This window comes from Ceratina calcarata, unplaced genomic scaffold, assembly GCF_001652005.2.
Source record: "Ceratina calcarata isolate Rehan_Ccalc_2016 unplaced genomic scaffold, ASM165200v1 scaffold111, whole genome shotgun sequence".
Classification (NCBI taxonomy): Eukaryota; Metazoa; Arthropoda; class Insecta; order Hymenoptera; family Apidae; genus Ceratina; species Ceratina calcarata.
In genome coordinates this window covers 1-25,798 of record NW_017132019.1, presented here as the reverse complement: position 1 = coordinate 25,798, position 25,798 = coordinate 1, and the positions used below count along the sequence as shown (strand labels likewise).

The 25,798-nt window shown below is 34.9% G+C and overlaps 3 protein-coding genes and 1 long non-coding RNA gene across 6 annotated transcripts; 1 reads left to right on the top strand and 3 right to left on the bottom strand.

The window, feature by feature from the left end:
* Positions 1-2,596: 2,596 nt before the first annotated feature.
* Lgr3 (Leucine-rich repeat-containing G protein-coupled receptor 3) lies at positions 2,597-9,333 on the bottom strand. Its single transcript, XM_018019877.2, has 21 exons — positions 9,097-9,333; positions 8,128-8,247; positions 7,798-7,869; positions 7,560-7,662; positions 7,392-7,463; positions 7,234-7,305; positions 7,004-7,147; positions 6,846-6,914; positions 6,707-6,778; positions 6,234-6,305; positions 6,037-6,108; positions 5,656-5,727; positions 5,453-5,521; positions 5,216-5,286; positions 4,896-5,057; positions 4,546-4,691; positions 4,060-4,210; positions 3,654-3,783; positions 3,357-3,547; positions 3,084-3,242; positions 2,597-3,002 (listed from the first exon to the last, which is right to left on the bottom strand). The coding sequence occupies exons 1-21, from the start codon at positions 9,182-9,184 to the stop codon at positions 2,860-2,862; spliced, it is 2,250 nt and encodes a 749-aa protein (XP_017875366.1). The 5' UTR covers positions 9,185-9,333; the 3' UTR covers positions 2,597-2,859.
* Positions 9,334-9,335: 2 nt separating this feature from the next.
* Positions 9,336-10,104, bottom strand: LOC113463965 (uncharacterized). The gene is made up of 3 exons (XR_003388798.1): positions 9,890-10,104; positions 9,551-9,820; positions 9,336-9,462 (listed from the first exon to the last, which is right to left on the bottom strand). It is a non-coding gene; the product is annotated as an uncharacterized LOC113463965 (long non-coding RNA).
* Positions 10,105-10,474: 370 nt separating this feature from the next.
* On the top strand, positions 10,475-13,989 carry LOC108622449 (odorant receptor 82a). The gene is made up of 6 exons (XM_018020346.2): positions 10,475-11,299; positions 12,269-12,554; positions 12,655-12,754; positions 12,997-13,107; positions 13,253-13,408; positions 13,705-13,989. Exons 1-6 carry the CDS (start codon positions 10,831-10,833, stop codon positions 13,753-13,755), a joined length of 1,173 nt encoding a protein of 390 aa, XP_017875835.1. The 5' UTR covers positions 10,475-10,830; the 3' UTR covers positions 13,756-13,989.
* A 71-nt stretch (positions 13,990-14,060) lies between these two features.
* hrg (poly(A) polymerase hiiragi) lies at positions 14,061-23,857 on the bottom strand. Of its 3 annotated transcripts, XM_018020324.2 has the most exons (13): positions 23,811-23,829; positions 23,404-23,536; positions 22,474-22,724; positions 22,156-22,399; positions 21,821-21,925; positions 21,368-21,518; positions 21,074-21,285; positions 20,698-20,995; positions 19,951-20,127; positions 19,741-19,862; positions 19,497-19,664; positions 19,314-19,412; positions 14,061-19,041 (listed from the first exon to the last, which is right to left on the bottom strand). In XM_018020324.2, the coding sequence occupies exons 3-13, from the start codon at positions 22,692-22,694 to the stop codon at positions 18,988-18,990; spliced, it is 1,851 nt and encodes a 616-aa protein (XP_017875813.1). In that variant the 5' UTR covers positions 22,695-22,724; positions 23,404-23,536; positions 23,811-23,829; the 3' UTR covers positions 14,061-18,987. The 3 variants fall into 3 exon arrangements, with proteins under 3 accessions (XP_017875813.1, XP_017875822.1, XP_017875804.1); XM_018020333.2 differs by having other exon boundaries at positions 19,264-19,412; positions 23,404-23,857; XM_018020315.2 differs by having other exon boundaries at positions 23,404-23,857.
* Between the last annotated feature and the right edge of the window lie 1,941 nt (positions 23,858-25,798).

The window sequence follows — 25,798 nt, the reverse complement described above, 5'->3', positions numbered from 1 at the left end:
GCACGCATTCCGTGTATAAACCGCGGCCGCATCGCATCGTTTCGCGTCGTACCGAACAGGGCATTATCGATTCGAAAAGCGAACAGCACGCACGTTTCTATGAATCATCTCATCCGTATTCAGCGACGCCGGTCCGCAATTCGACCCTGAGGAAGCCACCTACGAATGTACGAATGTTCGCGAAGAAGAAACTTACTTCGGGGCAGAGGGGATTAATCGCGATTCGATCGACCCTGCGTCGACTTCGCCGTGTCTTGTTCTCTCCAACGGTGTACATCGTTCTGGGATTCGTGCCAATCGCTTGCCAATTTATTTTTTCCTTTTTTCGTCTCACGTTCTTTATCTGCGAACAGCCTTGCACCGGCGATTGGCGATTAGTGTCACCGTTAAACGACGAGCTCGATACGCTTATAGACTGGACTGTTATACGAAGAACGGGAATATGATTCATCCAGACTTATGTTTATCTTTGTTTCTGGTTATCAATACTTTGAGTCAATTAATAAATTCAGTTTATTAGCTTTTTAGCAGGTAATTTAGCAGGTAAAGGTGGAAACAAATTAAGAAATAGCAGCGTAGTGGAAGTTATTTTTTTTTAGCATTGGCAAGGAAAATCATTTACAGAGAACTTTTATTCTTTGTGAATTATTGAAAATATTTTGTAATTATTATTATACTTATTAAATATACAATTTTCTGTTTCTTAAATAAGTGCGTTCCTTTACGAACGAAATGAATGAGACACAATAACGTTGAAACACATAGTGGCGTGGTCGCGTAACTTATTTTTCCACGCGAGAAAACGATTTCTCCCGCTGAGCTATTTCAAATGGAATCATTGATCCCACGGACTCTTGGTTACTCTGTGCACTCCGTTGCTATTTCTCAATGCGATTCATGCACACCTATCCTGTATTTTCCCAAGTACATGCACCGACGTACTTACATACCCTCCTACTGTGGATCAAGGACGATGTTCTGCTCGCTTACCTGCATACTTATTCGGATTTTAAAATTCAAAGAAGATTTTGGATCTCGGTGTAAATGTTATTAACTAGGTAAGCGGTTAAAANAAGGATTATCCCCATTCATTAAACCTTTGAACCAAATTCAAATAAACAAAATTAAAAAAATTTCGACCCACCATATTGCAGTGTTTTGAATTTTGAAATTTTCACATCAGATTCCTAATCAATTATCCCTAAAATCCATATATGTGTACAGTATTTGCATTTCATGTATAAGTCTATAAAAATTCGCAATGCAAAGAGTTAAACAGAAGTATCAATTAAGACATTGAGGATCAGTGATAAAATATAACTTTCCGGGAAAATTGGCACATTTACACTATCATGTTTGACTTAGAATTAGATAGATAAAGATAATCCATGATTGTTTTATTGAATTTCAATATAACGAGCGTGGTCGACTGAGATGAAAGAAAGAAAAATCAGTTTGAAAAGATGAGGAAGTATCTCGCAAGTATCGAGGCCCCTTAACGGGATCCTCCCATTGACCATCTACCATAAATTATACATTATATCGCGTAGAAGCCGGCCCACGTGGCTGCAACGATCGAAAAATGCAACGATGCGTCTCTTTTTGGACGGCATAATTATTTACGTTCCATCGTAACGTACTCAAATATCGATTCACGGTCGTGAAACATTTAATTACGTTGTAGGATTATCAGTTTGATTTGCGTCGTGATAGTATCTCAAACATTTTTATGTGTTTGCATATTCGTGTAAGTCAGTACAAATTTCCTTTAAAAATCGTTCCTTTAAAGTTTAATTAGATCATCATTAGAAATCGTATTTTATACCACTCTAATGGTTGACTATTCAGTTATTTGCAGACGTGCTATGTAATTACTTTTCGCAACTTCGTTAATGTATTTCTAAGGAATTTCCGTGGTGAAACAGAAAATTAATCATGTTGACGTAAAATGAAGTATAAATTTCATAATAGGACACGACGGTAATTATTTATATTCATTGAAACGCCGATATCGTTAACAACAATCGAAATAATTATTCTATTCCTTCTTACTCATTGTCAGAACTGTAAGTACCTAAACTAAACAGTCAATTTGAACCCAAACAAATTTTTTGATACCGGTGCACTATTATAGAACGATTTGTCAATACGTCAAAGTAGGTACAATCAACTTTTATGTAAATCTCATGATCTTAGTTATGGATAATTTATAGACGGCTTAGCGAACGACTCGTATTCTGCACGTCGCGAGTTCAAACGAGTTGCACGGAACCTTTAGCATCGTAAACTCGGCAAGCAAATTCTGACCATCCACGGATCGCGTGCGAATACCCGTAACGACGATTAAACCGTAAAGAGCTACCAACATGAAATTATTACCGCGATCGTTGCAGAGCCGAGCTTTTGATCTGTTGCTTTTACAAGGTTTAGCTAGATTTTTTAAAACATAATTAATGTCTGAGATCAATTGGACTAATTGGATCACTGATTAAATTATTAATCGGTTTCCATACGTTTTATATTTTTATTATAAAAGTAAATCTGTGATAATATCAAAATCTTTATCAGAAGTTAACTAACGAAAAAACGTAAAATATATTTTTACATAAGTTTCGAATAACCATGCTTTATTTTTTATACAGATAATTTTCACTTTCAAGACATGCACACTTGGATTTTAACAGCAGGTTATCTAGGACTCATGTTTATATCTTTTGAGATTCTATTGCAACGGATAATACGTGGATATTATTTCCGGTTGTTAATTCATAATCAGCATAAAAGCGTTATTACATTTAATTAAAGTAATTCTCGTTGCATAGGAGTACGTAATAGCAGAGTGATATTAGGATAGAAAATTCATAGAATACGATCTTGTCCCGATGATTGCACTCTCTCGGTATTAAATCCAAGCAAGGGAGGGATCTTGTTACCACAATTCTTTCCATTCGGCAAAGACAATATTATATTTTTGTTACTCCTCGTTGTAGATATTTGAGAATCTGTTACAGAAGTTTATTAAAAACAAGGTTGGATGCTAATCATCTTCATCATTTAATTAAGAGGATTAGAAATAAATATACCTGCTGAGGAAGGTTTTCGTGTTATGCAGTTCCGTATCTTCCCAAACCACCCTTCGCTTAATCTCTCTCGAAATTTAGGCGTGGTGAATGTGTATAGCAATGGATTGACTGCACTATTTACGGGTAATATGAATACTACAACCCAAGCGTGAAGATCAGCTAAAATAAAAACCCTTAATTCATTTATTACTCTATAAAAATGCGCATATTACGAAAAGTACGCAAGTGCAATAACAATTCAGAAAATCATATAAATGTAAATGAACAATTTACCTGGGATAGGACATTTCATCATAGCTCGAATTTTCAAAATAATAATCGGCGCCCAACACGCCGCGTCCGTTAGAACGATCAAGAAAAATCGTAGAGCGAACTCGAAATCTCCGACGGAAAGAGAACACGCGTGTCTCGTTCTCCAAATGCTCACGAACATACCCGCGTAAACGTAACCAATCGTAATCAGCCTGTAACACTCAAACGACCCGAACGTTATGAGTTTTACGATGGTTACCTGGGTCATGCATAAATAAAAAGTTTACTGCGCCATTTTTAACGATCATCTCTGCTTACCCGGTAAAATTTAATCCCAGGAAAATGAAAGCCGAATATTCCCATCCAATATAATACGGGTCGTCGATGTGTAAGGGGAAACACATTCCATTTAAGCCGTAAAATCTCGTACTACTTCGCCAATGAAACACTTCGAGACCAGTTACAATTAGTTTAAAATCATTCTTTTAGTAACTATACTGAAGGGACTTATATATACGTACAAGTAATATTTCTCTAATGGGATATATGACTCGACTATGTTTATGATTCTTCTATTGTAAGCAAGTAAAAAAAGTTTCAGGCAATAGGTAGAAATATAATGAAATAATAAATTAAAGTACATATTAAGTGATACTACAACGCATGTGTTTGCTCATACCCATAACACGTGTCGCGTGAATGAATAAAAAATGGCAAGACAAACCTGGCACAAGCGCGAGAATAATTCCAATGATCCAGATAATCATCATTGACACGGATGTCGTCCGGGGTGTCGCGGTACGGTGACCTTTTAGTGGTGCCACGATTAACACATATCGTTCCAATGACATGAATGACAAGATCAATACTGAAACCTTGACAGATTGAATTTATTTAAAGATATATGACATGCCCCGAAGTTTAATAACTGTCATGATAGACAGAAAGGCTATACATATTATATGAAATATTCAAGTGGCATATGTATAATATAATTGAGGAAGTCAGGATTAATTATTGAAAATTTAATTAATGATGATATTTTTTAAATACTGTGAATAATTTTAAGAAGTAAAATATGATAGTAATTTTAAAATTCGATAATTACAATAGTAAAAAATTTTTAAGGTCCTGTCGATTCTTTTTTAAACACCAAACAATTAACTTAAAAAACCCAATTTTTAGACAAAATATGGCTATGTAGACATACCTCCAGAGACGTCATTGCCAAAACTCCTACCAATGTACAGTACCAAGAGGACATCCACGAACTGGCAATTTGATTGTAATTACCGCGAAATATTATGTCCACCATAGCGATTAGAAATAGATATATTCCCATCAGCATATCGGAAACTGTATGAAGATAAGATCAATCTTAATTTTAGCCTAATTCAATAATTTATGCTGAACGATATTGAAACTAAATATAGTTTTCATAACGCTTTCAGCAAACGAAAATATTTATCCTTGTGAATACTTGTTTTCTATCTACATACATATTTATAGAATTTTATATAAATGCGTATGCTTAGGTAAAAGAAGCTATAAAAGAGACACCTGCCAAATTTCTGATGATGATAGTCAGTACACGATTTTCGTCGTTGGCTGCGAATCTTCCCCAAAGTACGAGTAAGTTACCCATACACGTAACACATGAAATTACCCAAACAGCTGCTCGTAACAGTGTTTTATCAAGTAAGTGAGATAACGAAGAAACGCCTACGTAAGAAATTAAACAAAAACGAAAATATATTAAATAACAATATTATTTTAACGTTATATGAAATTTTTCAAAAATCTATCAATATCTCGTAAATACTGTACATATCTGGGATATACTTGAGCTATTAAACTACATATTGTGTTTTAAATATTACCATCACTGGTAGGACGACATCGTCGTGCCTTTGGTGCATAAGTTGCACAATAATGAAACTTTTTGAAATATCTAAAAAACGTACAAAATTATCATTGATACATCAAAGGATTCGTTTCATTCAATGAAAAGCAATAAATAGTGCTTTGCGAGCGCCGTAAATCTTACGTGATCACGAGAATTTTGTCTATAATGGAAATGAACTCGTGTCTGACTAATCGAGGATGAATCTACTTACACGAAGTCCAATTGCGGGAACACATCGAACGCGTTTTTCTCTACATCCAAATTTATGTCCTCCAAATCGCTAAAATTTTGATGAAATTAATCGCAATCGTATAAGATTAAAAAAGAGATAATAATAATCCGCAGAGAATAAATATCCGCAGTCTAATAATTATAAATATCTACTATTGATACAGATGTATTAATAACACTTACAGGGATAAAAGTTTTGTCAATGGATTCAATACAGCCATCGGCAAATTATGGAGAGGGTTGTAGCCTAATTGCCTGTAACCAATAATTGCTATTATATTTATTTAATTTCAATCGCCAATTAATCCATCCCACGTGAACCTTGATTCTACGTGAAGTCGCAATAATGACAAACAGCTAATCGTACTCGACTTATTTTCGTACGTGCCGGCGTAATAAATAAAAGTTTTAACGCCGGCATACGTGACGTTCCTCTCGTTTGCTTTTCTAACGCCGCGCCGTGTGTCCGACGGTAAATATCAGGTAAACATGTTGCAAGCACGCGCGTAGCTTAAAACGTGTAACGTTACAATTTATGTGGATATCGGTGCCTCGTGTACTTACAGTCTCGTCAGATTTTTTAATGGTTGGAATACATTCAGCGGGACGGTCGTTATTTCGTTGAACGCCAAATTACTGAAAGGGAAAAAAAGTCCGTTTCGCACGACGCCGTATGATGTAGAACGTAGGCGAACATAACTTTGTTACTTTGCTACATACGTAGGATGCACATCCACGAATTAAAGTAACGCGAAACTTACAGTTCGACCAGCTGCTCCAAATTTCGAAACGTCTTCTCATCAATCGTTTTTATTTTATTCTTTTGTATACTCCTGGAGAAGATTACTTCTGTTTAGTTTATGGTGAATTAAACAAACAGTTTAACCCCTTAATCTATATCATTAGTAAATCTTTTCAAGACAAAAATTCTTATCATAATTTCTAAAGATAATTGAGAATTTTTATTGATCGTGTGAGTTCATGCATTTATGCGAACGAATACAAATGTATAAAACAAGAACAGGTGATACATTATTCAAAGTATGAATTATAAATAATCATGTTTGAGAGATTTTATGTTTAACTGCACTAATATGTACTTCGATAACAGAATTGTGTTATTATGCCACATATTGACAATAAGAATAAATGAATTTCTAAAAGTGGATGGGCAACGTGGATGTAGATGCGTAGGCATTAATCTTCTATGTTGAATATTTACTTACGTACGTACAGTGATTTTAATGCTGGACAGCCAGCAAACAACGTATCGGATATCGTTTCGAAATCATTTTCATCCAATAATCTGAAAGCTGGCTATATTAAGACCGTTTTCAATGCCTCCACTTCACAGAAACAATAAATTAACTTACATCTCGTTAAGCGCTGGCAATTCCGGCAACCTCAACGTTTTTGAAGTTAAATGATTTTCATTCAAATTTCTACAAGAACGTAGTTGAAACTTAGAACTTATCCTAATTCTCTAGAAGGATTTATATTCGTAATGGCATTATGACTTATAACAACTCACATAAAATACAAAGCATCAGATCCCTGAAAGTCTGAGAAATCCGCTACAATTAGTTTGTTTTTATTAGCTCTCAAAGATTCCAAGTTAGTTAGACCCGTAAAATGTCCCGGAAGAAATTCACTGATTTGATTGTGATCCAAAGCTCTGTTCACGATAATTATATTTGGAAGCAATTCTTAAATATTCGTTAAAGAAAGAATAACAGATCTTATTATTACATCTATACTTACAGCCAGAATAACTTTGTTAAATTTAGGAAAGCACCCTTCTCAATTGTATATATACCAGAATTGTCTAAATATCTAGAAATTATTATGTCGTCATCATTTTATTTGTGCATCATCATTAAGGAGGCATAGCAGTAGATAAAAATAATGCATGTACTTACAATATACGAATTTCTGAATATTGTGCGAAAGCACCCATTCGTACACGTTCAATCGAACTGTCATACAATGTTCTAAAAGAATTGATGAACATTATTAAAAACAAGTCGACTGATGGTATACATATTAAGAATACGTAGAGTTCTATTACGAATATTTAAAATTCGTACATAGATGTTGTCTGAGGAGATAGGTTTCGGGGAATTTCGGAATATTCGTAGCAAGTCACGCGACACTTCACGTACTTGCATCCGACTGGAATGTCTGTGGCATCTACGAAATGGAGGAAAAAAATCCGTAAATTAGCAATTCTTATCTTACTCATTGAGTGTTGTACTTTAAACGTCGCGTTTTTCTGTTATTCGATATTGCGTTCCGTTGTACGATAAATTACGCGTATTGCATTACCGCAAACGAACTCCCTTACGGGTTCGGAGTCTCTGTCACTGCCAAACCAGTCCAATACGCCGTGATAATCATCTGCATACAAAATAATATTTTTTACGTCACTCTGTTCGGTATTATATTTATTTATACAGTGTAAAGAGGCGCGCATAAAAACGTCAAACGACGTAACTAAATTTTCAATTTAATTTGTTTTCATTTAAAGAACGGGACACTCGACTTTTTCAGAGTTATGTACGCGCAAAAAGTAAAATAAGCAAACGATAAATTAAAGTAACAATTTCCGTATAACATGTTTCTCGCTAAAGTGAGTGTAATAATAACGAAACGAACTGCAATTCTCGAACATCTCATCATCTCCGTAAGGACATTGATCTTCTTGATCGCACCAGTTTCTCTGAGGTAGGCAAATAGTGGTGTTGTGACAAAGGAATGTTCCCACAGGACAAGTGTCTAGAATCATATAAATTAAAACTTACGTCATATGTCAATTTATGTACGTACGTGTTCAATAATAATTATTCAAGAGCACAAGAAATATGTTAACAAGTCGTAAAAATTACGAACAGCCAATAATTTAAAACTGATCTCTCGCTTGCAGATCAAGGCGTATTATTGCCTTGGGACGATTGATAATTATTTAATTTATTGACTTCTTTCCTCATATTCATCTGGTTACATTCTCTATCTTCTTTAATTGATTCATTATTCATATTTATGACTGTTGCTATTAAAAGAATCAATTCTAGTTGAGCGAAGTAGAATCTATATTTTAATACACGCAGCTGACATTTGAAAAATTATTTAATCTTAAAATTGTACGAATAAACTATTACCAATACGTTAGATACTTGGTTTGGTACTTAAAGGCATGGAGCTCGTATTAAATCATTATTCTTAACATAATATCTCCATTAACATTTTGAAAACCTATAAATTATGAGTTGTATTTATAGACAGATATAAAAATTTTATTACAATTCAGCATATTAACACTTTCTGACCCACAATGATAAAAATAATCTTATCTTTGGCTTTGGTTTGGCTATAACTATCTCTATTCATCGTGTTTGTTATTAAATCATAGCAATACCTTCTCCACTTCGATTACACAATAATTCTACGCAAGTTTTGGAAAAATGACAAAACATGGAAAGATTATAAAAAAATATTTCTGCAGTTGATAGTAATAGGAAAATGAAAAATGAACAGTGCTTAACATAAAACGAGAATAAAGAAACATGATTTATGGCACACGGTAGGATTGTATTTAAATAAGTGATCACAACTAAAATCACATACCTTGATTAAAATAGTACATCAATCCCGACAGGAGGCACAAAATTGTGATCAGAACCGCGCCGATGGTACCGATACGCTTGTACCTCATTTCGAATCGCGTTTGCTTCGGTACTTCTACCTTTCAAATCCTCTATATATCGCTTTTATTTTTTCACTGATTTCCGTGTTTTCCTCTGCTTGAACAGCGTTTCCCACGTGCACTCGGTACAATGACTGCATGACACTGGTTGCATTCGCTAGCTCCGGCGCCGCGCACACGCGCTCTTCGTCGTCCTCGAATAAGGACTCCTTGTCCGATTCGCCGCCCGTTATTCTATTCCGAATTACATCTATCGATTGTTCTTACCCGCGCGATCTTGTGATATTCTGGATAAACATTTTCCGCTGGATGAGTTTTGATGATTCCGTTTAACGAATTGCAATATCATTAATGTAATGATTAGTAAATACTTACATTTCGTAAATAAGTTGCGGTAAACGAAAAATATGAAACAGGAATTGAAAAGATTCCGGAAATAACTGTTCCAAATTGTTATATATCGATTATGATCAAAACAGACAAGCAAAACCGAAAACATATCGTAACTGTTATATTATTAGATATCTCATTCCTGACTTATATCGGTTTTCATTTCAGTACTTCAAAACGGGTAATATATCGGTTCTGTAACTATTATTTTTGGTTCTGTAGCTCGGATCTCTCAAATCAGTGCTCATCGCTCACCTTAGATGTACCGAATCAGTACATCAATTTAATTTTGACAACATTTTATACACACTTTTCGATACATACATTTTGAAGTTTTCATATTAGATGAAGTTTAAACACGTTTAAGTGTTTCTAACTTAACTGCAGATTCTTCGGATGCGTCAAAATCGAAGTGCAGCAAAAATAAATCCACCCACCGTGTTCAGTTGAAGACTGAAGTTTTTAATGATCGAACAGTATGCGTAGCGTTTCAAATTCTTCGAACGAATTCAGAGCGACGAAAATAATCGCACTGTAGGTCGCCGAGCATTCAATGCAAAACTGAAGTTGTTAATAAACGTCGGAGGAAAGTAATAATTGCACCATCATGTGTTCTTTTTTTAATGTAACTTTGCGGCGTCATAGCGTAGCTTCCGAGACACGTGAAACTCGATAACGTATGCAAATTCGTTGTCTGTCAGAAAATTGCAGCCACTAGGATATCGAGCAATCACGAACAATTCGCGCCGATAGCGTGACCCGCCTTCGCGACAACACCGACCGGAGAATATGTAATCACTTATTAAAGGAAAATTAGTATCGATCGGGCAAGCTTGTCGCTAAGACGAGTACTCGAGAATCTTTTTCAACATGCCTGTTTTTTGTCAGTTCTCTCCCAAACGTCGTACATACGAAGTTCGACTGTCAATCGGAAAATAACGATAAGCTTTTCAATACACGCGACAATCAAGCAAATATATTAAATTTATAATCGTTTTTTGACAAATAGATGAGAATCTTTGTAAACCGAATGAACAGTAGGAATTGTACTCCTAAGATGAAAATCAGATTCTAATGGACATGGAATCTAATCTCCATATAATTTTTATCATTCATTAACAGCCATAAATTACGATACTCTTGACATTAAAAAAAAACAAGAATAATAAGAAGAATAGAAAAGAATACTTAATAATTATTAAGTTTTAATTACATTAGTACTGAATTTGGAAAACCTCGAGTCAACTTGCCACGTCCTTTCGAGGATGAGAAAACTAATATCGACGTATATGGACCTACTCTATGATGAGAACGTGCTCTCATGGAGTAAACGTCTTTTGAGCTTATCTGGTCTTTGGCCGAATAATCGGTCGGACGTTCGATTTTTCATCTACATTACATACATCGTGATCTTCACTTGGTTGGAGATCGTGACCCTGCTGCAGAACATGCACGACCTTGAAAAGACGCTGAAGAACATCACGCTATCGTTCCCGACCATCTTGATAGTGCTGAAGGCCGTCATGTTTCGGTTGAACATGCATATGACTCTACCGTTGCTGGCGGCCGTGAAGAAGGACGTGGATCAAGGATTGCACCGATCACCGGAAGAGAGGCAAACGGTTGTCTGGTACAATGTTGCCGCCACATTGTTCTCCACTTCATCGGCCTTGTCTTTATTTTTCGTGCCCATGTTGTTTTATTCCAAGCCGATCATCGGCTGTCTTTTATCGAGTAAGTTCGGTTGTGTATCGTCTCATCGATCGGAGGTGAAGTCAATCAGAATAATTTATCAATAAATGTATAGATATAATAAATTTTGAAGATGCACTTCTAATCGTATACGAAATTGATCGTAACATTCTAAAAGCTTTCAAATATCGTGTACGTGTGAATATATTTTACTTAAAAAATTCTCAGTCATAAAAATATAATGTACTATAATAAACCTTATAATTCGAAGAGAAAAATATGCTTGACAACATCGTAAAACGTAATAACATTAAATTCATGACGCTGGTATTCCACTGATTGTGAGATACAAAATATTATATTTTGGGGCGAAGAAGACTGTAAAAATGAGAGTTTTATTAAGTTAACTGATATTATCAACTCTTCGAGGATGCACGGGCGAGATAAATCAATGGCTTGATACAGACTTCATTCGTTCGGATTCGGAAACCGCATCCGATATTCGTATCGACGTGATCGCTTGTACAGTTACCTTCGCGTATGCAGTTTTATGGTGTCCCAAGGTGACAGTTACTTTCCTGATGGTACACAAACGGTTACGCTTTACGAGCCCCGTCGTGTGTGCAGGATTTTACTGCACACTGTTTCTTTTTCTGGTCGTTCACTCGTTCGTCAAGTAAACAGAAATTTATGTACTCGGCGATATTCATATTTCTTCATTTTTCATATATAATAATAAATAAATAGGATCAATTTTTATTTAACCGCGACTTTGTTCAATTTTCAATATTTAATTTGATTTCAAAAAATATAAATTTCCATTGACATTTACTAAGAGATATCTAAAAAATGCTGCTTCGAACAATTAATGAGAGTTCTATTGCCAAGAGAAATAATAGCATTTGTGTCCTTTATTATCTCAATATAATTCATACATATTCGCTTAATTCTATTTGAAACAGTTCAAGCAGGTACTTATTCTTCATTAAAATATCTCTTCTTGATTCGCAGAATATATTAATTGTTCTCTTCCCTACGAATTACCGCTGAAGGTGAATAACGTTTATGAAGTGACGGAAATGCGAATGTATGTATTATTCTGCATTTATTTGATACCAGTAAGTATGGTGCTAACAATCGGTGCAACTGGTGCTGACAGTCTTCTGGTGACGTTAACGTTTCACCTCTGTAGTCAACTTTCGATCTTAGCGCAACGGGTTAGAAATATCAGTACAGATTCGAAAATATATTATCCAGAAATGAGGATACTCGTTGAACGTCACACCGAGCTTTTACGGTGAGATTACGAAATGAAACTAATCATGGCAGAATGAAATTTTAAACAGTTCAATTATTTAGCTGATGACATTAGATGATAATCGTTAAATCTATTCTAGATTGGCAGAGATTTTGGCGGAGACGTTTAGTTCTCTGATGTTTATACAAACCATAGGATTAATATTCTCTTTATGCATCGTCGTCTATCAGTTGCTCACGGTAATGCCTTGATTGCGTTCATTAATATTTAATTTTTACTTTTGTGATATTTTTGCACTGATTTAAAAATATAATTAACTTAATCCTTTGAGTCACGAATTTTAGTGGAAGTACAGGACTCCATTTTAGGTCAAAGAATTAACTAACAATAAGTATTTGATGATACTTAGTACGTTCTGATGTGCACTTAATCTAAAGTACTTTATTATTTAAACAAGAATACATATAATAATACTTTATAGACATCTGAGTCCGGCGAGGATATGAATACCGTACATTTTGTAATTTATTCTTGCGCTGTAATATTATTGGCATTTTGCTATTGTTTCTTGGGGGAGTGTTTAATTAATGAGGTAATTATAAGAAAACACATTTGAAGTAATCATGTATTTATTGTTATCGTCACGTTATAATTCCTTAAAAATAATACAAATTAAAAACGAGTTTTTCAAGTTAAATTTGTCATGATTGAAACGATTAAATTGTTTCCATTTACAGAGCAATGAAATACAGCTGGCTTGTTACTTTGTGAATTGGTACAACTTGCCAGAAAAATTTACGCGATCCTTAACGTTTATAATAGCTCGATCGCAGAAACCGTCATACTTAACTGCTGGCAAATTCTACGTATTTTCGTTAGAAACATTCGGCATAGTAAGTTGTTCACTACATATACAGTCACAGCTGAGATCTTTTGCTACAGAAGACCGAGCCACCATATAACTGTACTGCATATTGTATTCCGACCCAAATATTAGCTTGTTTCTTATAAAATGAAAATAAGATTGTATTGAATGTTATTACATATTTCAATAATTTCTAAACCAGAGGCTAATTCACATTTTAGGGGTGGCTACGCCTACTGTGGCACTTTCCCAGTTACGCTAATGACTAAATGCAATATTTTCGAATATATTCAACGTTTTTTAATACTTCTTGTTTTATCGCAGATAGTAAAAGCATCGATGGCGTACCTATCTGTTTTGAAAAGTATTATTTAAATGATTACTATTATTAACTCTTACATTCATTAACTAAACGCGTAGAAAAAAAACGGCTGTTCTATTTACTTCATGTTACAATAAATGTTACACTGTTGACAAACAGGTATTTATTGAAGGATAATTATTGGAATGGGAAAAAACGAACATTTCAACGATGACAAGATAGAATGACAATTGAAATGTGAAAATCAATTTTCCTTCGCTGATAATATTTCGCGTGTTCCATCTATTTTAGCAACGCAACAATGGAACTTCGTCTGTTACATGTCATTCCATTTAATCGTCGTGAAACACGGCGCATGTTTGGCTGAAGGAATTAAAAGAATTTATTTCGGTTTATTCAAGAAAGATACAGAAAGATGTACAACTGTAGTGGAGGGATACAAATTATGCACATAAATCGTGCTCTGTGGTAAATAATTTTCCCTATTGCCAGGTCGAAGCACGTGGACCCTGCCGTCGCGTCGTCTGTTATCTCTTTACAACGACCCCGATCCTACGAGTGGAGTAACAGCTAATGCGCACACGGCCTTCACGATACACCGATCACTCGGTCCATCGCACTGCAATCTATTGTATATATGCGCATCGTTTCGCGAGCACGTGTGTACCTAAGTACGTTACGTACTTTCAGTGGCAGGAACTTAAGCAACGGTGTGGATGATCGACGCCGATCCCTTCTCACGCGAAATATCCGAGATGAAAAAAATAATAAGAAACGACCTATGCACGCGGTTTCGGATTTTTATAATGAGCCGTACATATAATCGAACACACGATCGCGGGACCAGTAAAACAGAACGATGATTTGATCGCTTGGTGCACAATGGTATGGAACGTATTCTTAGCAATAAAATTCGTCGAAAAGTACTTTACGATGTGCTATCAAATTTTCCAATCAAGTTGCGATAAAATGAGTTATTCCTGTACATGTCTGTATCTACATAAGTATTTTAAAGAAAATGTTGTACTTATATAAAATGAAGAAAATCTTTATCTTAAACAGGAAAAATTATCTGCATCATGTCTGTTATCAGGAAAAATTGAAAGCACTCCAATATTCATAATAAAATAGAAAAGAAAAAATAAGGAACTTTAATAAAGGCGATTGATTAATTATTGTAGCTTCTGTACTTTTCCAGTAAATCGAGAGCCCAAGATAAATTCATGACTTGTTGACTAAGAATGGAATCCATACCACTTTGCACGACCATATGTACTACACGAAGACATTTTATGAAGAGGACCGTGTCCCGGTGTATCGCGATACAACTTGTGTTCGATGTATAATCATATAAACACATGGTAATGTATTCGATGCTGTTTATTTTCCTTTAATTTTTCGCTCATTCACACAAATGATTCATGCGTTCACACGTTGACACGTAACTTCGTAAATGCATTCGCGATTACTCTCTTCCGTAATAGTTGTGTTCCATATAAAATCGTGCGTCTGTACACGCAGTCCTCTCATGTGTGTAAATATGTGAATATGCGTGTGTCCTGTGTGGGTATGCCAGGTGTGTACCGTGTACGAAATTCTGTATTCTCTCTGCTTTTGTATCTTTATGCGTGAGCGTGTGTACACATGTCTTAATTAACGGTGGCGAGTGTCCATTAAACGTCTTGTTCGATTTCGCGTTCTATTAGAGAGATTAGAGAGATAAAGAGAGAAAGGGGATTATAATACAGGACAACGACCGACTTCTAAGCTCGACGCAACGAACAGATCGCGACACGAAATCTTCGAAATTACCGTGATATTTGTTCCTAAACGATAAGTGATCTTGCCTTCAGCAAATTTCTATCAACTTTTTGGTTTTCTTGTTTTTTTTTATTTGCTTTTATTGTACAAGAGGGAGGTGTGTCACGGACGATGTTCACCGTTTCGTTTCTTAGTTTACATTCCGTTTATGTTTTACTTTTGACTCCAAAACGTTGTAACGGACGAACGATACGACGTTCTGGAGTATGAGTCGGGAAAATATGTGTGTTATAGACATGTCTGACGCCTCGAATTAAAAAAAAAAAAAGGAATAGGTAAATGAACAATGCATGGATCTCATTCTGTTTCTTTCCAAATAACGAAGGAACAACCTACTCGTTCTAGACTTATTCTAAGTTCGTGCAAGGATAATGTTTGATGTTCACTACTTATATGATACATTGATCCGCCTGGAATAGTAGTGTCCAGATCCAGTAATCAAAGATATACTATCCAGATTGTTTAGATATCGTTTTGCAAGCAGCATTGGACTTTTATGACGTGCCTTTAGCTGTTATTTGCGTATACGTTACATCCATATTAAAAAATTATAATAATAATAATAATAACAATAACAATATCAATGACAATAGCAGCTTACTAATGATACAACCTATATGGATAAGTAAATTAGTTGTATTATGACAGTACAGCGTTTTTAATCACAACGTTAATACACATCAGGAAAAGCAGTAGGATAATAAATCTAGAATTCCTGCGGAATCTTGAAAAATGCGACAATTAACTCGAACGAAGATAGTCATAGAGGAAGTTTGGACTGTTTGAAAAATATCCGTATACTTTGAAATGTTTTTGTAAGATCTGTTAACGTGACATGATAATTATCTATTAAAAAAATGGTCATATCTTCGCTGTTTTCATTTACTCTTACTATGTCATTCAAACTTTAGAAAATAGTTTAAAAACAGAACTATATGTGTATTAATAAACGAAAAGTTCCGATCAAAGATACAATTTTGTTGGGAAAAATACAAATCGAGCTTATTGTATATGCAGTCCTAAATTTTTTTACTTTATATGCTCTCAATTTTACAAACCATGTATTTTTCAAACAAAAATATTCCTTCTACAATCGTAACTTTCGTCTTTCCGATTAGCCAATACGTTTTAGACTCCTAATGACTAAAAACTCAGTCAAACGTTTTTAAAAAATTACGTATTGCACATTATCAGGTCATCCTTAAATTTCTCGAAGAAAAAAAAGAAAGAGGAACATAACTTGTTCTTTTACTAGAAAAAAAACGTAACCAAGGTAAGTGCATACATGTAAGGTAAAGTGCATACATGTAAGGTAGAATAAGTAATATTCTCTTTACACGATTGAAAGTACAACGAATCATCAATTTCTTTCTGTAAGAAAAATTATTATTCAAGGCTTGAAAGTCTCGGTATATGCGTAAAATTCTAGAACTTTGATGAATATCGAACCAATACATTTTATTTCGTACTATAGAAATTTGTTCATATCACAAGAATCGTAGACTGATAAAATTAACGATAAATACACGAATACGCTGACATAACGCTCGTCCATCATACACGAATTTAGTTTGATTACAACGAAATAAGGAAGAAGGGAAAAATCGTTTCCTAAGTCATAATTTGGCAATTGTACACATCAATTGGCGCAAAATAAAACTTCGCGAACGAAGAAAACCTATACAAAGGAAAGTATATGCTACACCAGGAGCGCAAATATTTACAGAAAACGAAATGGTCCTTAAGCACCGAACAGAAATAACTACAATATTCGCAGAGTATCGTAACAAATCTCGATCGCACACCGAACAGATTTTCGAAAGAAACTTGTAAACTTAACATCTAGGCAAATAATAATTGTGTTGACTTATGAAATGGTCACTCTGCAAATACTTAGTTCCAGACTATAATAAGACTGTACGTTTCAATGTACATATCGATATTTATATTCATATAATTATTAAAGAGTGAACATCAAATACCTCGCTCGTTATAACCGACATGCCTTTAACACAATGATGATTAATGAAGGAAAAATATGGTATGATAAAAAGGCAGAGTCGGAGGAAACATGACAGGATAGAATTTTAAAGTGAAGGGGGACCGAAAGCAGTCGAACACCTGAAAAAACTCACCAACAGGTGATATGTAGATGATCTGAATAATCCAGACGCCAGTCCTGTGTTGCATTGTTAAAGCTATAACTTCGTTTTTCTGTGAATAAAAACTAAAAACTGGCTTTCCATACGAAACTCATTTCTTACGTAACACGATGGTCAACAAAGATAGTCAATGGCTTGTATACGGATGTTTCATTTAGAGATATTTTCTAACGAATGACCAATAGTGCCTAACTTGATAATCCGTTTATTCTATAAATGAAACATCCAAATTTCTTATGCCAGTGCCGGTGATTTTTGTTCGTTATCAAAATGGTTACCCTAAAAGAAATGAAACCAAAAAGAAAGAGAAAAACGAATGTTCAATCCTCTACTCGAAAATTAAACAATATCGTATTCATGAAAATTGAGCTCGTTTCAGCAACTGAGAATTCTTAAGACATCCGTTTAGCACGATAATATAAATTAATATGTATTAGATAAGGATATATAAATATCTTTCTATAAATGACTAAATCGCTATATCATGTTACGATTACAACTTAAACAGACAGATTGTTTTGTGTAACTTATATCGAGACGAAAGTAGCAAAACTTTGCACAAAATATTTACAACTTAAACGTACTTTTTTGTATCCACTTATGCATTAAAGAAATGCGTTTTATACAAGAATACGTTTCATCGTCGTTAATATCGAAACATTAATATTTTTTCTCTCCTTTTTTCTTTTCATTTATCTGAAAAATACCCTAATACAAACTTATAACCAAAATACCGTACTGTATTCACACTCTAATATGACAATACGATACATTCTCCAGACCCGCTAGCCTGTCTCTTTCATCTTTACTCCTCTTCCCTCTTTTTACGTATTTTCTTTTTTCTTTTTTTAATAATTTCGTAGATAAAAATTATCATAAGCGATATATACAAAATGAAATATAAAAATAAAATTATGAACCTTCGAGATACGAAGTGATGGTTTTTAAATTCTATTACTTCTAGACTGTCGACCACGAATCTCCCAAGTCATTAGAGCGGTATCTGATTTAAAAAGGAAATGACAATGATGACATCACAGACACTGGCACAAACGTTGGTTTTGTAGCATGACTGCTTCCATTGACTGTTGATGTTGCTCATAAATATTAAAATCAGAGCGTCTATTGCACAGTCGTGCAGCAATCGACTCCAACGGGTAGCTCTCTTCAACGCATGACGCTGCTTTGTTTTTACGAAACGGGGGACTTACAGTGGGCAGTGGATGGTTGCATGAGAAGTGATTACAGCCTAGATGGCCCAGAGCATCTGCGGATCGATGTGAGGTAGTAATCCTGTAGTGGTCAAGTGCAAACATATCCTTCCTGTGCTACTGTAGATGCACCAGTAGGCACCTCCTGAAACATATCAAGTAAAAAGAATTAAAGTGCCGAGTAATAAATAATAAAATGCCGAGATGTCAGGGCATACTAAAGTCAGGAAAAGAAGCGGAACATTAAAAACAAGCAATATCACTACCACGTCTCTCCGCTTCTTACCGCCAATATTTGTTAAAAGATAATTTCTCCTCCAATGAATCCAAAATTGATTTACTATGCTCTATTTTTATATGTAGTTACCTAATTTTGGACTACGTTGATTATTGTTCATTATATGTACAATGTCTTACATCCTTAGTAGCTGTCAACGATTGCTTGTATTCATCCAAGCTAAATCCGGAATTGCTATCTTCTCCGCAAGACTGAACCACCAAAGACCCGTCCTCTCCCTAAAAATATTATTAGTTATTTTCATTATCTTCCTTTCAATATCCTATTGTTCGATTATTCATTACTGTTTGCATATCACATACCTGTGTCACTGGTTGCTCGGCATCATTAACTTTTCGCTTTTTTCCGCACGGGTCTGGATTCTGATCCGACAATCTCTTCCTGTTCGCTGCATCTTGATTACGTGGGGAAACACTGCCGCTGTTACCATTTCCAGCAATATTTCCATTTTTATGCACACTGACAGAAACCTGCGAAACAATAAATTGTCAATTGATACTTGTCCTAAAGGTACAAATATTGAAACAGAAGCAAAATAATGCATACTTTTCTTTCTCGTCTGAGCAAACTGGGAGATACGTAAGTATGTAGATCCTTCCTTTTAACATGCTTCGCTTCGATCCACATGCCGTCTTTTAACATACTCAATTGTTCCGCTTGTCTTTGAACTGTAATGTGACATTGTAATTGAGTATTAAAATTTAACCAACTCAAGTCCTTATACAAAAAGGCATTAAAATAATATATGGTACTTACTCGAGTCAACGAAGGATTTAATATCATATGTTAGATCAACGTTTAAATTTTCGCTTTTGGCGAATAATAGTCCAATAAACCACATAGAACAGTGACCCTCTGGCTCTGGTTCTAATGGTGGGAACGCTTCCGGATTTACATGTGCCAATGTAATGTGAGGATTCCTCTCCAGCGTACCTGTTTTTAAGAGTTAGGATATTGCCATTTTGGCACCCGCATTAGCATTGCGACATCAATAAAGATAGACGTTCAAAGTCAAAGTATCATGATTAGAATAGACACAGATTAAGACAGAAACTTATACAGCTCATTGATTCGAAACTATCACTTACGGCTGCGAAAGATGCATTCAATTATAATCTGAAAACCTATGCAGACGACTCTAAAAATTTACAGTATAATAAAAATAAGCTGTTTTAATCTACGTCATCTAACTGAAACAAACATAATATGATATGATAAATAACAACAGCACTCGGATGTCTCGTTAGTATCTTTTAAATACCTTTAGCGCGGACTATAATTTTACCAGATGTTATACAAATTATAGAGAATAGCAGATGTAATAATGAAACAGTATTTAAAATTTAACTGCGAACTTGTAAAAAATAAATTTCAACGTGTCACACTTTTTTCATTTCTATTTAATATCTTGTATGTGTAGTGTGATTAATTCATGTTTATCAACATCTTTTTATCATATTCATACAGTTCGATCGAATATATTTAGTACGTTCAATAGTTTACCTATCAAATGCCGTATTTTTGACTCGACAAGCCCGCACCATTCAAGCTGATCTTCCGGCGTCAAACTTCTAGCCAATAATACAATATAATGTTTATATTTGCCAAAGAAGTTTGGAGGTTCGAATAATTTATCCCACGTTGCTTTTCCCATGATAATTTCTTCTGTTGTCGATAAACCAGTTTCGAATGCATCTTGCATAATAGTTCTCGTTGATACCGATACATTAAACGTTGAATTTTGTTGGGGATATGCAGGCGTGATTATTGGCATCAAATGATACCTATCTGATATATTTACCTGTTGAAAGAAAAACACTGGTTTAGGAACCGTGACAAACGTGATATGAAAAATCAGTAGACAAACATATATACTTACTCTTGGATCCCAAACCGGGAAACCTAGATTAACAGTGTCAGGTTGCTTCAAAAGTACTGGTTGTGGCCATTTCCATTGAGAAAATACGAGGAAAAATTTCTCTATTAATGTAGCTGCGACCGCATTAGGATAAAGTTGACATGTTCTTGCAACTAACATTGCCCAAGACACACCTCCTAAATATCCTAATACATTACTATATATACCATGTCCTAAATAAAGAAACGAGAACAAATGAGAGAATATATTTTTTATACGTCAAAATGTGAAAGTCAAAAAGTAAAATTGTCTTACGTTTTGCCCACAGTTTAATGGCTCTAAGAGCCAACCTAAAATTCTCTATATTAGGTACTAGACGTAAAATTTCATCCGTTACTCTGCAACCATTAAGACTCCTCACACATTTCTGATCGAGATTTTTAAGAAGCATATCGTCTCTAAGATCCTAAAAAAAATTATTATGCACATGAAACAATTGTCATACGTATAAACAGGAAAAAGAATACGAGTTGTAGATAAATCATTCGTTACTATCGCCTGATTAACGAATTCTCGCAAAGTGGATTTAGTACGCCGAAATTGAGAAATATTAAGTCTACGTAAAACGTGTAGAAAGCAAACGATCAAACAATTACTTTATGAAACGTATATTGCAAATATACGTTGACTCAAAGCAGGAATTTGATGAGAGCAAATATTATTACTTCTACTAGACGAGGTAAAAATGCGTCATTATAAATTACTAACCATTGAATCCGGGATTTCTTTAAGTGCCAGTTTAGCAAATAACATATCGATTTCGATACCATCAAAATTCATCTTTATCACTGGAACAAAAGCTTCTTCCACTGCCTAAAAGATATTAAAAAACAATAAGTAAATAAATGCGAAAGTTTGAGTTCATTAAATGGATACACTATGAGACACCTGTAATGAGTTTATGTAAAGACTTTTATTATTTAATTAATTGATCATTCTAAATATATATTGCCCTACTTATAGCCCGAGTGCTATTTGAAAAAAATTCAAATTAAACAAGCAACTTATTGTTATATTTACTTGACGATAACTGAGATACATACCCTTAAATCTGTAACTTCTTCTTGCATTTTGAGTAATTCAAAAAAGGACGTAAAGTAATCCGACCTATAGATGTGACGCGGTACAACACATAGAGCATCGATATCAGCACCTTTGTGATGTACCCCTAACCTGTATGAACCGAAAGTGTATATTTTACCGCCCACTTGTTCAGCAACGTTGGGTGGCATATTTCTGGCGATACTTGTGTCCCGTATCCATTGTTTCACCAACGTATTTAATTTACTAGTAAAAGAACGACACATAGTTAGCAGTGCTCAATGTTAAGATCATAAATCTCAATGTTAATAAGAAAATACCTTAAAATTTCCATTCTGTGATTTAACTCTTCTTCAGATTCAAACACATTATACGGCTTCAACGCTTCTTTTAGTTCATTTGTTCTAGTAAGATCACTTGGCTTTGGTTCTGCTACACTGATAGCAGATGTCATGCCCAATGTACGTAGATTCTTTTCTTCTTTTGATGCAGCATTTGCATTCGAATTGTTGCCTTGTGAAGACCACATTTTGACATTCATTGAACGACGGTTGGACCACGACGATGAGACCTGAAACAATATAATCAATGATACCTAATTTCATTTATTTTGAATTTTAAAGGATATCAACAAATTCTTATACCTAAAAGTTGATATGTCCATTTAAGCTTACTTACATAAAGATTGAAACTTATTACATTATAAACACTATTAGAATAACAGAAATTTTATCTAATCAGAGAACTGATAAGAATTGCCAAGAAAAAAGAATACTAAATAAAATTATGTTAGATATAAACAAATAACTTTCATCATTGAAATTATATAAATAAGTGCATATTCTTAGCCACAGAAATCTCACGTTTATGTTTATATTTTATGAAGATTGATATATCTGTTATCGTGGATGATTACTACATTCAAAGTTCTAGACATTTCATACATTCACAGTAAATCTGTGCATCCCACAGAGTAGTAAAAAAAGAAAACATAAACATGCACGAGAACACAATTAAAATAGCAAGAGAATTTAAAGTGAAAACAAAGAAAGTATAGTACACAGAAGAAGGAATAAAAATGAAAATATTTTCATAGATTTAATTATATAAAAATAATTATTATTTTCACAAAATATGCGCACGTCTAATAAATCAACTTGACCGCGAGATAGTTTTCTCGATTGTACGGGAGCACGTGCATAGAAAGGACACAAAACCGTGGAACCATCGGGGGCTTATAGGTTTCTTACCGCTTAATATACTTTGTCAAAGACGTAGTAACATGATAAAGAAAGAGTAACTCGGTACGCGTTGTCAGGTTATAAAACACGCAAATGCTTCTACAAAAGATGCATCACGTCCATCCGATGCCGCGGACGATTCCTGAAAAGGAAATTGTATTCCTAGCGCGGGTGGCACGTTCTACGAGGCTCTGCTTAATCGCAAAGCAGCGTGGAGCAACAAGTAAACAATTTATGAGGTAGCAAAAGAGAGACTCCGGAGAAACGTAGGTCCATAAGTCATAGATCGTTCTAGCGTTTGCCGAATTATCCTATATATCATAGACGATAATTAATTATCGATTGTAACACACTGTCTTGCACAAGATACCATGTATCGCGATATACCGCGTAAATAAATAGTTAAACGTTATTACTTGAAAATGATGGACAACGTATACCCGCACTAAACATGCACTAAACCACCTACAGTATAAACATGGCGTCCCCTGACGCATGCCCCGACCCGATGGCCCTCGCTCATAGAAGCAGAGGGAAAATGAGAATGTCCACGGCCCAAGTTTTGAAGTGCGCAATTCGATGGTGCTGCTAAAGCTAAATTTTGGCGCATGTATTACAACTTTTAGAAGAGAACGAAAGAATCATTTCAACATTCAACGCTAGCCAATACGTAATAAAGTTCAGCCAATATTATGAGATGTTTGCAGGCGTATTATTAGTAATTCTCAATATTAATTAGGAAAATGCCCATATAAGGAAGTTCCGAATGTGAGGAGAAACCGGGTTACGGACAAAGACTGGGTTTAATTCTTTTCGAATTAAGGCAAAAATAAATTTATAAGTACCACTTAAAAACGTAGCGCCCGTTCCCTGTATTCTTTTTTTTTACTTAATTAAAGAAATTAGTTTTACTTTATATTCTATTTGCATCAGATCGCCTCGTTCTTCTTCGCCCNGTAACACTTCGTGTGCTATTTACAAGCAGAGAGAAACTGCGACAGGAACATTGCTTGTATTGTTCCCGAAAAGTATCGTCGTCAAGAAATACTGAGGATTAGGATGCACGAGTCATAAAATTGCCTTTCTGGCACTTAAGAAACTACCTGAACGTAAATAGCAAGAGGTCGGACACTTACTTTTGTTTTTCGATCTGCCGATTCTCGACAAAATATCAGTGGAATCCCTGGACGTCGAAATAAAAATTTAAACATATATCACAATTATTAATAACCGTATTTAAATACAAACATCTCATAACACTGGCTGGTATTCAGTTACGTATTTGCTAGCGTTGGAATGGTTGTTTCATTCTCTTATAATTTACTATTAACATTTAACATATTAACATTATAAGACAACGAGAAAACATCGCTCCTAAGTTGATTATCAAATGTTGCGCGCGACGTACACGTCTCACTATGCCGCGAATTTACGAAATCATTTACATATTTTTTAGAAACGTTTAAACTTTACAGTAAAAGAATTTCTGTATTAATTATTAAGAACATACAGTTCTAAATATTTCTGTTCTTACCTTATGAATTGTCATCTTCAAATCACAAATATAATAAGTAGATACAACTGAATAGAAACGTAACACTTCACCATTGAAAGACACTAATTATACACTCCAGTAGCTCTAAGAAGAGTGACTCAAACATGTACTGCCAGAAAGGACTAGGGCTAGACTGCAAGGACTTCTCTACCCGTGCTGTCCTAAACGTCCTAAACAGGAATACCAGAATGTAGGATTTCTCTTCTCTCCAGGGTTCGTATTTTCGTATAATTGTTTCCTCGGCCGGAAAGTGGGGACGACGCGGCCATGGTGGGGACTGGTACTTGATTTGACGGTGGTATGCTAGGCATGGTCAGCGAAGGCGCATGAGGAGAATAGTAGTGGGGATCGAAATACGGGCGAAAAAGAGGGGAAGCGAGCCGTGCGGGAAAAATTATACGATCCCCTGTTATGCAGTGCCATCACCAAAATATTTCGTCCTATATAGCACTATATAGTGACTTCTGATTTTGATTCTAACAGTGACAATCTAACCCACGGTCTCAAAGATTATAAAATCGTGATCTAACGTAAACGCTAATCCTAACAGTTATAATTAACCACGTAATTAACCGATGTCCATTACAGTTTTCTTTTATAAAAATGGATTTGATGTCGGCATTGCCAACTTGACAAAAATTACGAATGAAGGATAGGCTGATCCTTATTCCTCCTGCACTCCTGCATTGCTCTGTGTTGCTCAGGTTGCTCTGTACTCTGTATGTAAAAAATGATCTGCAGCCAATCAAGATCGAGAATGGCTCAAATAACCTATTGATAATTGATGGCCTAATCTTACCTTGTTGCTGAGTCTTTAAAGGTAAATGCGTGTTACTAATACGCACTGTG